At 46.3% G+C, this 15,577-nt stretch overlaps 1 protein-coding gene across 1 annotated transcript in view; it reads left to right on the forward strand.

Annotated features, from left to right (window-relative positions):
- NOP16 (NOP16 nucleolar protein) overlaps window positions 1-15,577 on the forward strand; it is a 21,923-nt gene continuing 6,346 nt past the window's right edge. The window contains exons 1-2 of the mRNA XM_044280809.1: window positions 1-157; window positions 4,823-4,931. Of these exons, the coding sequence (XP_044136744.1) occupies window positions 54-157; window positions 4,823-4,931 (213 nt within the window). The 5' untranslated portion in view covers window positions 1-53. The remainder of the gene's footprint in view (window positions 158-4,822; window positions 4,932-15,577) is intronic.

Consider the following 15,577-nt stretch of genomic DNA (forward strand, 5'->3'; position numbering starts at 1 on the left):
CTAACGCGCCCAGCGACCAGACCACGTGTCTCGTTACAGTACAGAGAAACAAGATGGGAAAAGTAAGGAAGACGCGAAAGAACACCTTCAAATACAGCGTTAACAGAAAGAAGCTGAAGCGCAGAGCGAGGAAGAAGGACGCGCCGCGTATCGCATGGTGAGGACAGGGTTTTGTGTGCCCCTGAGATGCCCCATGCAATAGTGAGTCACCGTCAGCAGAGTGGCCATACATCTGGTAGATCGCTTCCCGCTGCCATCTGGTCATGTCTCCTCTCATCCAAAGGCTTTCTTTTCCAGAAGCAGCGCCCCTCCTGTCTGTAGGCTGTGTTTGGTATTGCGGCTGAGCTTATTTTTTGGATTCAATGGAGCTTCAATATTAGACGCACCCTATGAATAAGGGTTGGTTCAGATGATCCTGGAAACAGCATCTCCCAGACTGCATCATAGTGGTGCACTCAACTCCTGTCTGATGGTGGGTTTCATGTACTGTACTCACATGATGGTGTGAGTCCAGTAGAACAGGCCCAGTTCAGATAGGAACTGACTATCATAAAACCAGTTTTGGGCAGGGGAGCCGTGGCCGACACATTGACCGTGTTTCCGGGACTGAGCACAGTTGTGGGAATCAGCCCTAAAACTGGAGGAGGGGGGGGAGGGAGGGGGGGGAAGAGCAGACCCTATTTTTTATTTTTTATAAACTGCTTTAATCGTGTAAATATAAACTACTTGGTATGGTTAAAAGGCATCTGTCAGCAGATTTCTACCTACCCTGTTTCCCCGAAAATAAGACAGTGTCTTATAATAATTTTTGCTCCCAAAGATGCGCTAGGTCTTATTTTCAGGGATGTCTTAATTTTCCATGACACTGGGGAATCAAAATGGCACAGGAGAATCAGAGGGGGGGGGGGGGGAAATTACCATTTTAGTACCCCCTTCTTATCCTCCTGTGTCATTTTGATTCCCCCCTCTGATCCCCCTGTGTCATTTTAAGTGATACCCCTCCCCTGTGCCAGTGGACAGTGGATAATTTATTTATATTCCGGGGGGCCTTATTATCGGGGAGGCCTTATTATCATGGAGGCCTTCTGTTCGGGGGTGGCCTTATTATTGGGGAGGTCTTATTTTCGGGGGGCAAAATTGGAAGTAGGTCTTATTTTCAGGGAAACACGGTATGAAGCTGGCTGACCTGTTACATGTTCACTTGGCAGCTGAAGGCATCTAGTTGGTCCCATGTTCATATACTAGAGTGCTGGAGGTTGCTGATCACTGCTCCAGGAGAAATGGGGGCATTGTCGTTACTCCTAGAAGCTCAGTTTTCTTTGCAACTGCAGCACCCACTGCACTTTGATTAACTGGACCAGTCGTGATCATGCCTGGCCCTGACTTCTCCTAAAGTCAGTCAACGTGCAGAGAGACAGGTGACAGGTCGGGGCCAATTCTGTATCGCCTCTATTTTGTTCACTTGGGGTTTGATGACTCCGCGCCCAATGATCTACCCCAGGTACTTAGTCTCTTCTAACCCTATTGCACATTTTTTGGGGTTACCTGTTAGGCCAGCTTTCCGAAGGGAGTCCACTACAGCCTGCGCTTTGGGTAGGTGACTTTCCCAGTCGGTACTGTGGATGACAATATCATCCAGGCAAATTAAAGCGTATTGACGATGTGGATGAAGCACAATGTCCATTAGTTGCTGAAAAGTGGCGGGGGCACCATGCAGACCAAAGGTTAAGACCTTTATATTGATACAGCCCCTCAGGCGTATGAAGGCAGTTTTCTGTTTGGCAGCCTCCGTTAAGGGCACCTGCCAGTACCCTTTGGTGAGGTCCAAAACAGAAAAATACCGGGCTTGTCCTAACCTCTCGATGAGCTCATCCACACGGGGCATGGGATACGCATCAAATTTGGAAACCTCGTTAAGTTTTCGAAAGTCGTTAAAAAACTGCAATGTCCCGTCCAGCTTGGGTATCAATACTATAAGACTGACCCACTCACTTTTTGACTCCTCAATGATGTCTAGCTGAAACACTAGCTTCACCTCCTCCGATATGGCTTGACGCCAAACCTCGTGTACCCGGTATGGTTTTAATCTGACTTTTGCCTGAGGCTCAGTGACAATGTCATGCTGGATTATGGAAGTGCGTCCAGGGAGGTCCGAGAACACATCCGTGTTCCGACTAACAAACTCCCTGGTCTCCTGAACCTGTTTAGGGGAGAGGCTGTCAGCAAATTTTACTGTGGCAGCCGCCTCTCTTGCATCAGCCAGAGGGGTCGGCACCTCTTCTCCTAGAAAACCTGGCCGTGGGCTGGCTTCTGTACAGGTTTCCCTAACTTTCCACGGTTTGAGTAAATTCACATGGTAAACCTGCTCTGGCTTTTGCCACCCGGGCTGGTGTACCTTGTACATCTCAAATTTTCTTGAGTACCTCGTAGGGCCCCTGCCACCTAGCCAGGAACTTACTGTTCACAGTCGGTACCGGAACCAAAACCATTACCCGGGCTCGCTGAGCTGCCTCCATATGCTCCCTAACAAGAGGCAACACTGTCTCTATCCGATCCTGCATCTGGCTAACGTACTCAATGACACTTTTATCTGGAGTGGGTTGTTGTTCCCACGCCTCTTTGGCCACGTCCAAGAGACCGCAAGGGTGTCTGCCATATAGCAGTTTGCAGGGCAAGAACACAGTAGAGGCCTGGGGTGCCTCTCGCACTGCGAACGTGAGATAGGGCAGAAGGAGGTCCCAGTCCTTCCCATCTTTAGACACTACCTTTTTCAACATATTTTATTATGTTGGGTTAAACCGTTCTACCAGACTGTCCGTTTGCAGATGGTAAACAGACGTCCCTAGTTCTATGTGCAGCAATTTATAGAGTTTTCTCATCACCTTGGACATAAAAGGGGTCCCTTGGTCGGTCAGAACCTCTTTAGGTAGTCCTACTCGGGAAAACATCTCCATTAACTCCTTAGCTATGAGTTTGGCCGATGTATGTCGCATTGGCACCACCTCCGGGTACAGAGTGGCGTAGTCTAGAATGACTCAGATGTGTTGATGCCCTCTAGTGGACTTCGGTACTGGGCCTATGAGGTCCATAGCTATTCGGTCAAACGGTACTTCGATAATCAGGAGAGGTACTAGGGGACTACGGAAATGTGGCTAAGGGCTAGTTATCTGGCAGGTCGAGCAAGACTTACAAAACTCTTCCACTTCTTTGCATATGCTGGGCCAGTAAAACCGCTGTACCCTCTATGGACCTGGCTCCGATAGTCTGCTGGCGGTGTCAGGAACTGGGCCATGTAGGAACTGACTGTCCCCATCAGGTGGAACCCATGGATGCTAACTATGGCTACTGTCAGTCGCTATATGCCAGGAAGCTGTGTGCAGCAGGTACCCCCAAAAACTCTAAACCACCTGTGCCAGGTGGAGGTAGGATACACTCCAGCGGATGCTCTGCTGGATTCGGGGAGTCTGGTGTCCCTAGTAAGGGGTCCTCTAGTACGGTCAGCGGAGTATACAGGCCAGAAAGTCGGGGTCGCGTGCATCCATGGAGACTTAAAAGACTATGCCACCACCCTGGTGTCTCTAACCACAAGGGCTGGCAGGTAGACTCACAAAGTGGCAGTTGCCCCAAATTTACACGACAAACTTATAATAGTGAGAGACTTCCCGGCACTGTGGCCTGCTATGAGAGTGACTGATGCCCATGAGACAGGGGTAACCCTAGCAGAGTGGCCCGGCTCAGGGGGGAGACAAAAACCCTGGGAACCTGAGACTCATGTCTGAATTCATCCTACTTCAAAGAAATAATAAAACAAGGCTTGACTTTGTGATCCATAAACATTTAGCTGGAGACTAATCAAAAGCCCCAAATATCAGTAAGCTAAGGCTCTTTGGATGCTTTCATTATTGTGCAGTAGTCATTCCTGCCTCTGATCTCTTGTTTTCTTGGGCTAAGGGGTTCTGTTTGCCCTAGAAGTCTACACAGAGCAGATGCTTGGCACACTGTGGACTAGGTGTCTGGAGGGTGTGCCCCTATCAAAGCCTGTTATATCACTCCTGCCCCTGACAGATAGGGCCCTTTTGATGCCCAGTACAGTGTTTGCCCAATGGCAGATATCAACTCTACAGAAGTATATAATGTCATGTAGAGCACTGTTCCTCCCCCACATGCTGTTGTCTTCTGACCTGTGTGATAGGTGCACAGAGTGTAAGCTCTGTGTATATGTTATTTATTACTGTGCAAAAGTTTTCAGTTTTTGATCAGTTATTATGAGCCAAAGCCAGTAGTGAAGCCTACTCAGTAGTGAAGCTTTCAAATATAGTAAGTATTAATAGTTTATTTTTACCAATTTAACAATATACAAAGTAAATGAACAAAAGAGAAATCTAAATCCAATCAATATTTGGTATGACCACCCTTTGCCTTCAAAACAGCACCAATCCTTCTAGGTACGCTCGGATACTGTTTTTGAAGGAACTCAAAAGGGAGGTTGTTCCAAACATCTTGGAAAAATAACCACAGATCTTGTGTTGATGTGGGCTTGTGCAGATTCTTCTTTCTCTTCGGGTAATCCCAGATAGGCTCGATGATGAGATCATGGCTCTGTGGTGGCCATATAATTACTTCCAGGGCTCCTTCTTTTTCGCTGAAGATAGTTCTTAATGACCTTGTGTGTTTGGTGTCATTGTCAGCTGCAGAATATATTTAAAAAAAAGTACTAACATGACTTGGTTTACTGTCTTTTGGGTGGTTGATTCTGTAGGTAGTGTGCAGTATACACAAAGTATGTGAACCAGCCAAAATTGATGTAATGTTTTAATTCCAGTGATGAAATCAGAAAAGCTTGGGACGACAACAGGTCTGTAGCTTCAAATCTGGCCGAAATGGGTCTTGCTTTTGACCCCAACAAGGCTCTCCCAATCCGTGCAGACGCAGTAAGTATTACTGGAATAAGAAACACAGGGATAATCTTGACTGTAAACACTGGGTATTTGGTTGGAATTTTTTTTATTTATTTATTTATTTTACTCGCTGTAAGAAAGCATTGAAGTTGCACGTGAGTAACTGAAATTACTGGCACCTATTTCCTACCCTCCCAGCAGCCTTTCCCCACCCTACTGGTTCCTCTTTATTTGCCTTTTTGCATAGAATTCTACTGAAGATATGCACCCCTCACGTTTTTGTAAATATTTTATTCCATCTTTATTGGGACAACACTGAAGATATGACACTTTGATACAATGTAAAGTAGTCAGTGTACAGCTTGTATAATAGTGTAAATTTGTTGTGCCCTCAAAATAACTCAACACACAGCCATTAATGTCTAAACCGTTGGCAACAAAAGTGAGTACACCCTTAAGTGAAAATGCTAAAAGGTTTAATATTTTGTGTGGTCACCATTATTTTCCAGCACTCCCTTATCTCTCTTGGGCATGGAGTTCACAAGAGCTTCACAGGTTGCCACTGGAATCCTCTTCCATGATGACATCATTAAGCTGGTGGATGTTAGAGACCTTGCATTCCTCCACCTTCCGTTTAAGCATTCCCCACAGATGCTCAATAGGGTTTAGGTCTGGAGACATGCTTGGCCAGTCCAGCACCTTTACCCTCAGTTTCTTTAGCAAGGCAGTGGTTGTCTTGGAGGTGTGTTTGGGGTTGTCATCATGTTGGAATACTGAATACTGCCCTGTGTCCAGTTTCCCACAGTCGGCAACACCCATGCAGCTCCAAACCATGGAACTCCGACCACCATTCTTGACAGTAGGCAAGACACACTTGTTGCTGCAACATACGCTCGACAACATCTGAACCAAATAAGTTTATCTTGGTCTCATCAGACTACAGGACATGGTTCCAGTAATCCATGTGCTTAGTCTGCTTGTCTTCAGCAAACTGTTTGCAGGCTTTCTTATGCATCAGCTTTAGAAGAGGCTTCCTTCTGGGATGACAGCCATGTAGACCAATTTGACCATGCAGTGTGCTGCGTATGGTATGGTCTGACCACTGACAGGCTGACAACCCCACTCCCTTAACCTCTGCAGCAATGCTGGCAGCACTCATACGTTTTTTATTTTTTTTAAAGACAACTTCTGGATATGACGCTGAGCACGTGCACTCAACTTTTTTGGTCGACCATGGTAAGGCTCGTTCTTAGTGGAACCTGTCTTGTTTAACCGCTGTATGGACTTGGCCACCAACGTGCTACAGCTGAGTTTCAGGGTGTTGGCAATCTTCTTATAGCCTAGGCCTGTGATGGCTAACCTCTGGCACTTCAGCTGTGGTAAAACTCCAGCTCCCAAGATGCAGCACACTTGCTTGCCTGTTCTCAAAACTCCATAGAAATTAATGGAGCATGCTAGGAGCCTTAGTTTCACCACAGCTGGAGTGCCATAGTTTAGCCATCACTGGCCTAGGCCATCTTTATGTAGAGCAACAATTCTTTTTTTCAGATCCTCAGAGAGTTCTTTGCCATGAGGTGCCATGTTGAACTTCCAGTGACCAGTATGAGAGAATGTGAGAGCGATAACACCAAATTTAACACACCTGCTCCCCATTCCCGCCTCTGAGGCCTTGTAAGGGTACTTTCACATTAGCGGCAAGGACCCCCGGTAGGCTGTTCCGGCGGGTAAACAGCCTGTCAGATCCGTCCTGCCGCTAGTGCACGCGTGCCCCCGGATTACCGTTACGGCCCCATTGACTATAATGGGGGCAGAGTTTCAGAGGCAACACGGCAGCGCATGCGAGAGGCGGCCGGACTAAAAGTACGACATGTAGTACTTTTAGTCCAGCCGCCTCTCGACATGCGCTGATATTTAGTAGCTAAGTGTATGCAATAATTAGCTGCAGTTATATAAACCTCCTGACTCACTACCCGTCTATACTATCTGTGTATCCAGACTCCCCAGTGTAGGGTTGTTTCCATACCAAAATATTGATTAGATTTCGATACCATTAAAAAGTATTGCGATACTTGACACCATGCGAAAAAAATAAAACCCCAAAAAAGCAGCGTGCATTAGGCATTTTTTTTTGGAATGTCCGGCCCATAATTGAACAGTCCGATCCTATTTTTGGGGGGAACTAGGTGACTAAAAAATGGCAAATTGCGCGGTTTTTATTTATTTTTCTCTGCATAGGAGATTTATTTTTTTATATTTTATTAGTTTGGACTTGGCCATATGTGATATGTTTATTGTTTATATATTTTATATGTAAAAATGGGAAAAGGGGTGATTTATACTTTGATGTTTTTTATTATTTTATTTAATAACTATTTCTCCCTTAGGGGCTAGAATCTGGGATATTTTAATCCCTTGTCCTATGCACCCTAATAGATCTCTATTAGGGTGAATAGGACTTCACACTCTCTCCCTGCTGCCCTGTGCATAGTACGCACAGCAGCAGGGAGATTACCATGGCTGCCTTGGTAACTGATCAGAGCCCCAGGATTACACTGTTGGGGCCCCGATCAGAAGCTGCCACTGCACCACCAATCAATTGAGGGGAGGGGACCCTGTGGCCACTGCTGCCACCAATGATTATAATACTTGGGGGGGGGGGGGGGGGGGTGCACTGGACCACCAATGTTTTTAGTACTGGGGAAGGGGGGTGCGCACTGTGCCACCAATGAAGATGAGTAACATTTTAATCCAAATACAGAACGCGGGTGCCGACAGCAGAATCACATAGCTGGCACCTGACCTCTATGACAGGGCACTGCAGTCTGCAGCAGTTAACCCCTCCGTTGCTAGACCTGAGGGGTTAACTGCCCCGGATTGCAGTGCCCTATCATAGAGGTCGGGTGCCGGCTATGTGATTCTGCTGCCGGCACCCACCGCCTATATCTGTATTAATAGGTGAGTTATCATCTTTGGTGGCGCAGTGGCCACAGCCCCTTCCCTCCTCCGCCTCACTCTCTTCTTATTGGCGGCAGCAACAGCAGCACAGGGGGAGAGAGAGACTCCTTCTCCCCTGTGCTGCTGAGGAGAACATGGCGCGTGCTGAGAGCAGTGTGCGCCATGTTCTCCGATACTAGACTGCGCAGTAGTGCAGCCTAGTATCGGTAAATGTCAAATCCCGGTATCGAATAGATACCAGTACAAAAGTATAAATTGGGTATTGATCATTCGATACCCGCTACAACCCTACTCCAATGTAGTTGTACGAGATGTAGCTTCACACTGGTCTTCTGCATGTGAGGGCAGACAGGCTCAAGATGCATCACATAGGAAAACATGGAGACCATGCAGTGTGAAGGAACAACAGCTGTCACTGATCTGTTATCAGGCCCGGTGCTATAATAAGGCAGACCAAGCGGCTGCCCTAGGGCGCTGAGAAGAGGGGGCGGAAAAATGAAACTTTTTTTTTCATCACTTGCCGGCCTCCTGCGGCTGTTCTCCTTTGTGTAGTGGTCCTCATCTCTTCTCTCTGGGCTCCCAAGTCCTGACAAGTTGTTTGAGGACCTTTCCCGCTGTGTTACGTGTCAGGGCAGTGATTTCCTGCTGAGCCAATCACTGGTCTTGTCCGGAGCACAGAGAGAAGATCCCAGGACCACACAGGAGAAGGGCAGCTGCTGCAGGCGACCATTTCTCCACCCCCATGTCACATTTCTCATCCCCCCCCCCCTCCATGTCACATCACGCCCTCCCTTTTACATCACCCCCACCGAGTTGTGGGGGGGGGGGGGGGGTAGCTTCGCTTGTGTGTGCAAAAATCCTTGCACTGGACCTGTATGTTATGGCCGCCCTTAGACAGGACTCGGGACTCACCCCCTCTATCTCTGGGAAATGTAGGACTTATTAGGAAAACTAGATCTAAGTGGAAGAAGGAATCAAAATGGCAGCGTCTTACAAATTGCACATCATATAAAACAGATATACACAAGCTTCTATTGTATTCTTTAAAAGGGTTTTCCGGTCTCAGAATAGGTAATCAATATCTGATTGGTGGGGGCCTCGTCGCAGTATACCAAGCATAGTGCTGTTCATTTTGTAGTGGCGGTGCTTGGTATTGCAGCCTAGGCCCATTTACCTTTAAAGGGGTATTCTCATCTTAATGATCACTGTTAAATCTGTTAATGATTTAACAGTGATCATTCTTCTAAATATATTTAATTAACAAATTCCCACCCCTTAGAAGAAAATAAACCTATACTTACCTGACTATTGTCTTCCGTCTCCGCTGGTTACGGCCACTGCTCTTCTCAGGAATCGCGGTGGCCGCGCGTGCGCAGACGACTTCTCTTCTCTTCTCCCGGCCGGCCGCGCGCTGTACTGAACGCGCACGCCGAGGCCGCTCATGCGCTATGGTGATTTCTTCCTGGCCAGTATAGTATACTTGCCAGGAAGAAGTCACCAGGGCGCATGCGAGGCCTCGGCGTGCGCGTTCAGTACAGCGCGCGGCCCGGCCGGGTGAAGACTTCAATCAAGGTGGAGCCCGCCCCCTGCCAAAACAGGAAGTTGACAGCGCGCCGGGAGCAGGTAAGTATAAAACTGCGTGTTGATAATACCCCTTTAAGGGGACTAAGCTGCAAACAGGCCATAACATCAGTGGACTATGAAGAAGCGCTGTAGGGGTGGTGGGAGTCAGACCCCCTATCCCGTTGATCTGATATTAGTAACCTGTGCTGAGGACAGACCATTAATATTGAACTCCCAGAAAACTGCTTTAATAATAGCCTATGTTACACTATATAGACAAAATTCCTGGAGTGCTACTTTAAAGGGGTTGTTCACCCGCAAGGGCCTTTCTGGCAAACCCCACCCCTCTCTAGCATGGCTAGACTTGCCATAGGAATCATACGTGCCTGAACCCACTGTTGGGTTTCAGGGTCCTTTTCTCACCTGGCTCTGCCGCTGTTCCTGGGCCTTCCTGCGTGAACATCCCATTTGACACGGGTCACATGGCTGCTGCAGCCAATGACTAACCGTAGCGGTGACGTTTTACCCATTCATCATGTGACCAATGACATGATGCATGAATGACACATTACCGCGGCCAGGTGCCCCGCGGAGCCAGAACCCAATGGCAGGGATCAGGTAAGTATAATTCCCATTGTGGATAGGGTGTCAGGAGCCTACCCTGATGCTGCCTCCTATCTCCTGGCGAGATTACCGAGCATTGACACAAGTCCCGTGCGGGTCATGGGCGTCTGACGTCACTTCCGGGTCGGACGCATGCGCATACTGGAAGTGGTTTTAAGTCCGGGCCCGGCGGCACAGAGTGAGATCCGCTCTACAGGTCTCTTGAGCGGTGCCGGAAGAAAGATGTCGGGCCCCAAGATGCAGCCGTCCAGGGTGCTTGAGACTCCTCAGCAAACGGTGAGTTACACATGGGGGATGTGTTGGCAGCTGTCTTTGAATGTATGTGGGGACCGTGCATTATCAGCATCTGGGCCTTGTGTTCACTGCGTCGGGGGAGGCGATGTTGTTGTTGTGTTTTTTTTTTTTTTTTTTTTTTTTCCCCTCCCCCTTAATGGTATGGCTCCTGTATATATATTTTGACTCAGTAAGCCAATAGCATATACATGCAGATATATTTAAAGGTAGTCTGTCACCTCCATATGGCCATATACAGTGCTTACATTGCCCTATAGCACACCTATACATGAATGTAATGGTGTCTTTGTCTTTAGGCTTGCAGATGCTGGAAAAACAAACGTTGATATGCAAATGAGCACTCGCAAGTGCCCAGGCTGCCCAGCCTCTGCATATGCCCGCCCTCCTATTCCCTTGCGCCATCCTAAGGTCCGGCCGAGATTGTGCACTTCCTCGCAGGGCCGGAGCATGCGCACTGCAATGCCCATTGTTGGCGCGGCATCGCTTTAACTACTGCGAACGGCGCAAAACCAGCGGGATCTCGCCGGGCCTTAGTATGGCGCATGGGAATAGGAGGGCGGGCATATGCAGAGGCTGGGGCGGGGAACAATGAAAAATGGCAGGGCAGCCTGAACACAGTGAACGCCACCCCTGGACACTTGCGAGTGCTCATTTGCATATCAAAGTTCGTTTTTCCAGCTTCTGCAAGTCTAAAGACAAAGATACCATTACATTCATGTATAGGTGTGCTATAGGGCAATGTAAGCACTGTATATGGCCATATGGAGGTGACAGACTCCCTTTTAAGATATTCTTCACTAATTGTCCTACTCTCTTACTACAGGTCTCTAAAGTGGCTTTGAAAATGCCCAAAATAAGTAATAAATGCATCCAATGTTATACTAAACTTCCCAAACAATACTAAAAAAAAACTCTGTAAGGAGTGTATAGCGGGAATTGTAACAACCATCTATTATGCAGGAATTCAGATCAATGATCCACGAGGAAGTTAAGTCTTCTCTTGCATCATTCCGTGAGGAGACCATTGGACCTCAACCTCCCAAACGCCAGAAATTAGCAAAGAGTTCCTCTTCAGAATCTGAGGGGTTGGAAGATGAAGCTTCCTCGTCCAAAATATGGGATGATGAAAATCCCTTATATTAAGGAGAGGTGGTAGCTGAATCTAAAAAATTATATTTCTCCACCGAAGAAATGAATGACCTTTTAAAAGCAGTCTGAAATACAATGGGGATAGAAGATATTCAGAAACCCCATTCGGTACAAGAGGAAATTTTTGGTGGACTTACGACTAAAAGATCTAGAGTCTTCCCCATTAATGAATACATTAAAGAGATTGTAATGGGTGAATGGGCGAACCCAAAACTGAGTCAGAGGTTTTTAATTGAATTCCAAAAATGTATATACAGGTGGCAAAAGTTAATAAAAAAACAAAACATTGCTATACTTTGAGGACTCCACTCAGTTGAAAGACCCCATGAAGAGAAAAGCTGATAGCCTCTTGCGAAAATCTTGGGAGGCAGCCATGTATAGTATAAAAACGAATATTGCAGCTACATCAGTGGCTAGGTCAATGTACCTCTGGCTAAATGAACTAGAGAAACATCTAGCTAGTAAAACTCCAAGGGATGAACAAATAGTCTCTTCCCCTACTACAGTCAGCTACGGGATTTTTAGCAGACGCTTCCGCAGAAACAGTCAGGTTTTCGGCAAAAGACGCAGCATTATTAAACGCCACTAGGAGAGCACTCTGGATGAAGTCCTGGGCAGGAGATAAACTGTCTAAAAAGAAATAAAGTTCAATTCCCTTCTCCGGAGAGTATGTGTTTGGGCCAGTAGTTGTTCAGGTACTTCAGTCTCAATGGGGACAAGGATATTACTCAAACCCATTCCTTGTCAAAAATCCTAATGGTTCCTACAGAACCATAATGAACTTAAAGGACCTAAACAGGCATATAATATACAGAAAATTCAAGATGTAATCGCTGAGTAGTGCCATCCCACTGATGGGGAAGAACGCATTAATGTGCACGATCGATTTAAAGGATGCGTAGTATCAGGTCCCGATCAAAGCTCAGTCTCAAAAATACCATAAAAAACCCTATGGGGAACATAGTACATTTTCAATTTGTCGCCCTCCCTTTTGGAATCTCCTCTGCACCCAGAGTCTTCACCAAGCTGATAGTGGAAATGGTGGCTTTTTTGAGGAAAGGAGGACTAACTATAGTCCATTATCTGGAAGATTTTTATTTATTTATATCAGATTCAAAACATCAAATAGAAGCAGATCTAAACAGATTTTGCAATCTAGGATGGGTAATAAATCAAGAAATGTCAGTCCTGTTACCAGACACTAGGATGAAATTCCTAGGCATACTCCTAGATTCTACAAGACAGGCATCCTTTCTTACACCAGAAAGAATAAAAACATTACAGGAAGCGACAAGAAATTTTTTGGGAAGAAGATCATATTCCATCAGAGGAGCTATGAGTCTCTTAGGATTGATGACAGCCTGCATCGTGGCAGTTCCTTGGTGTCAGATCCACTACAGACCTCTACAGTCCTGGTTACTGAGGAAATGGGACAAATGCCAAACATCACTAGACCACAAATTTCCGATCCCGGAAAATTCCATCCTATGGTAGCTAAAATCAAAAAGATTAGTAAAGGGAGTAGTCTGGCAAAAGGTACCATCAGTAGTAATCCAGACAGACGCAAGCAGTACAGGATGGGGAGCAAAGGTCGGAAGAAATCTCTATCAAGGGATCTGGTCTCCAAAGATAGCTGCTCAGTCGTCAAACTATCGCAAACTCAGAGCAGTTTGGAAAACCTTAAAGGTAGCCAAGGAGGTATTGAGGGGCCAGCACTTATAAATATTCTCAGACAATGTGACAACGATATGTTACCTAAGACATCAGGGAGGTACAAGGTCAGTAAAGCTAGGGAATGTGTCGGGGAAAAATATTCTCCTGGGCGGAAAATACAGTGATGTCCATATCAGCTATACATCTAAAGGGAAGCAAAAATTGCGTAGCAGATTTCCTAAGCAGGAAAAAGATAGACCAAGGAGAGTGGTCGTTAAACACACAGGTTTTCAACTTGATTGTAAAAAAAAAAAATGGGGTCGCCGTCGTCCATCCATAGACCTATTTGCATCAGGGGACAACTCAAAGACTCCAATCTTCTACTCTCTAAATCCCAGGGACCAGCCCGAGGCAATAGATGCTTTTCCTCCGTTCCAGCTAATTCCCAGAGTTATACAGAAGGCCGTTCAGGAGATAGCAAATCTGATCCTAATAACGCCATTCTGGCCCAAAAGGAGTTGGTTCTCCTAATTGAAGAGAATATCACCACAACAACCATGGATCCTTCCCCTCCAGGAAAGACATTCTCAGGGCCCAGTAACGTATACTCACCCAGAATTCTTCAAATTAACAGCATGGATCCTGAATCTGACATTTTGAACCGCAAAGGTCTATCAGAGGAGGTTATATCCACTCTGAATGCAAGCAGGAAGAAAGTGACATCCATATATCTGAGACTATGGAAAAGGTTCTGTTCCTGGACAGGGAAAGTCACACCCAATCGCTCAGAACCTAATATTCAGCAGTTTCTTCAAAAGGGCCTAGAATTGGGCCTTAGACCCTCTACACTGAAGGTACAAATATCAGCCCTAAGCGCTTTCTTTGATTCTGATTTGGCCAGCCATAGATAGGTTAAAAGATTCATCAAAGCTGCATCTAGTTTAAAACCTTTAGGCTGGGTTCACACCGGAGTGTTTTACAGCGCGTTCCTACGCACTGTAAAACGCTCAACAGGCAAGAACCAATGATTCCCTATGGGCATGGTTCTCACCTGAGCGTTTTACAGCGTGTACGCCCTACGCCCCAAGAAGTACAGGAGCTTCTTTGGGGAGCAATATCGTGCGTTCCCGCACATAGACTTCCGGGAACGCGTGACAATGGGAGTTTGCTTGTGAACCTCTTGCGTATGTAAACACCTGATAAAATCGCACAGAGTACGCTCAGGTGTGAACCCAGCGACAATCAGACGACTACTTCCTTCTTGGGATCTAAATACTGTTCTCAAAGGCCTAACAAGACAACCTTTCGAACACCTAGAGACAAGTTTCATTAAATCTCTGTCTCACAAAACTGCTTTCCTCATAGCCATATCATCGGTCAGGAAATACAGGCCCTATCTTACCATACAGGATAGTCATGAGGCTAGACCCAGTTTTTCTACCTACAGTTGTATCTCTGATTTCCATAAAGACCAGGAGATAGTACTACCTTCCTTTTGCACAAATCCAAGAAACTCTATAGAGGAAGAATTTAATTCACTGGATGTCAGGAGAACGGTCCTAAAATATCTAGAAGTCACAAAAGAATTTAGATTAGCAGATAACCTATTAGTGCAATTTTCGGGTGCAAATAAGGGGAAAATGGTATCGAAGGCATCCATTGCCAAATGAATTAAACAGACCATTTTAGATTGCTACAGGATTCAGGGACTAAATTGCCCAATCAATATAAAAGCTCATTCCACTAGAGCCATGTTTTCTTCTTATGCAGAAACACTACAGATAAGACTTATCGGGCTCCTCCGACCTATCTTTTGGACGGAAGGTCTTTCAGGCCATAGCCCCCTCCCCCTTAAATCAAGTGATCTGTTAGGTTTCTAATTGGTTACCATCATGGTGGTGGACTTACCGGTAATTTAGTTTCCATGAAGTCACAACAATCCCCCCCCCCAAAAAACACATATATAATTTGGGGTATGGAGCACTGTAATCAAGTAACACACTGGTGAACGGTGGTTGGAGGGGGAGATTTAACTTTTCTCTGTTCCTGACCCTACAGAGGTCAATGGTCAATCTCTAATTGGTTGCCGTCATGGTGGATTCATGGAATACTGAATTATCGGTAAGTCTAATTCCGGATTTTCACATGGGGGGGAAGCTAAATATCCATGACACTTGTTTCTCATACACTGCTGGTACTGTATTACACTCACTCTGTGGTTTTTCCACGTGGGAAAAAACATATGTAATCAGGATGCTTTAATAAAGTGACCGCCCCGGGAATAGCGAATTTGTATGGTGGCAGTTCCCTGTCTTCAATAGGCCTGGCCTTGCGCCGGACAGAGGACCAGCCGTCTAAAAACCGGACCGTCTGCCCACCCTGAGGTCTGCTGGAAGATTAGCTTAATTTATGAGGAGGCCTAGTTATAAATTAAGTGCATC

The sequence above is a fragment of the Bufo gargarizans genome, chromosome 2 (genome assembly GCF_014858855.1).
Source record: "Bufo gargarizans isolate SCDJY-AF-19 chromosome 2, ASM1485885v1, whole genome shotgun sequence".
Lineage (NCBI taxonomy): Eukaryota > Metazoa > Chordata > Amphibia > Anura > Bufonidae > Bufo > Bufo gargarizans.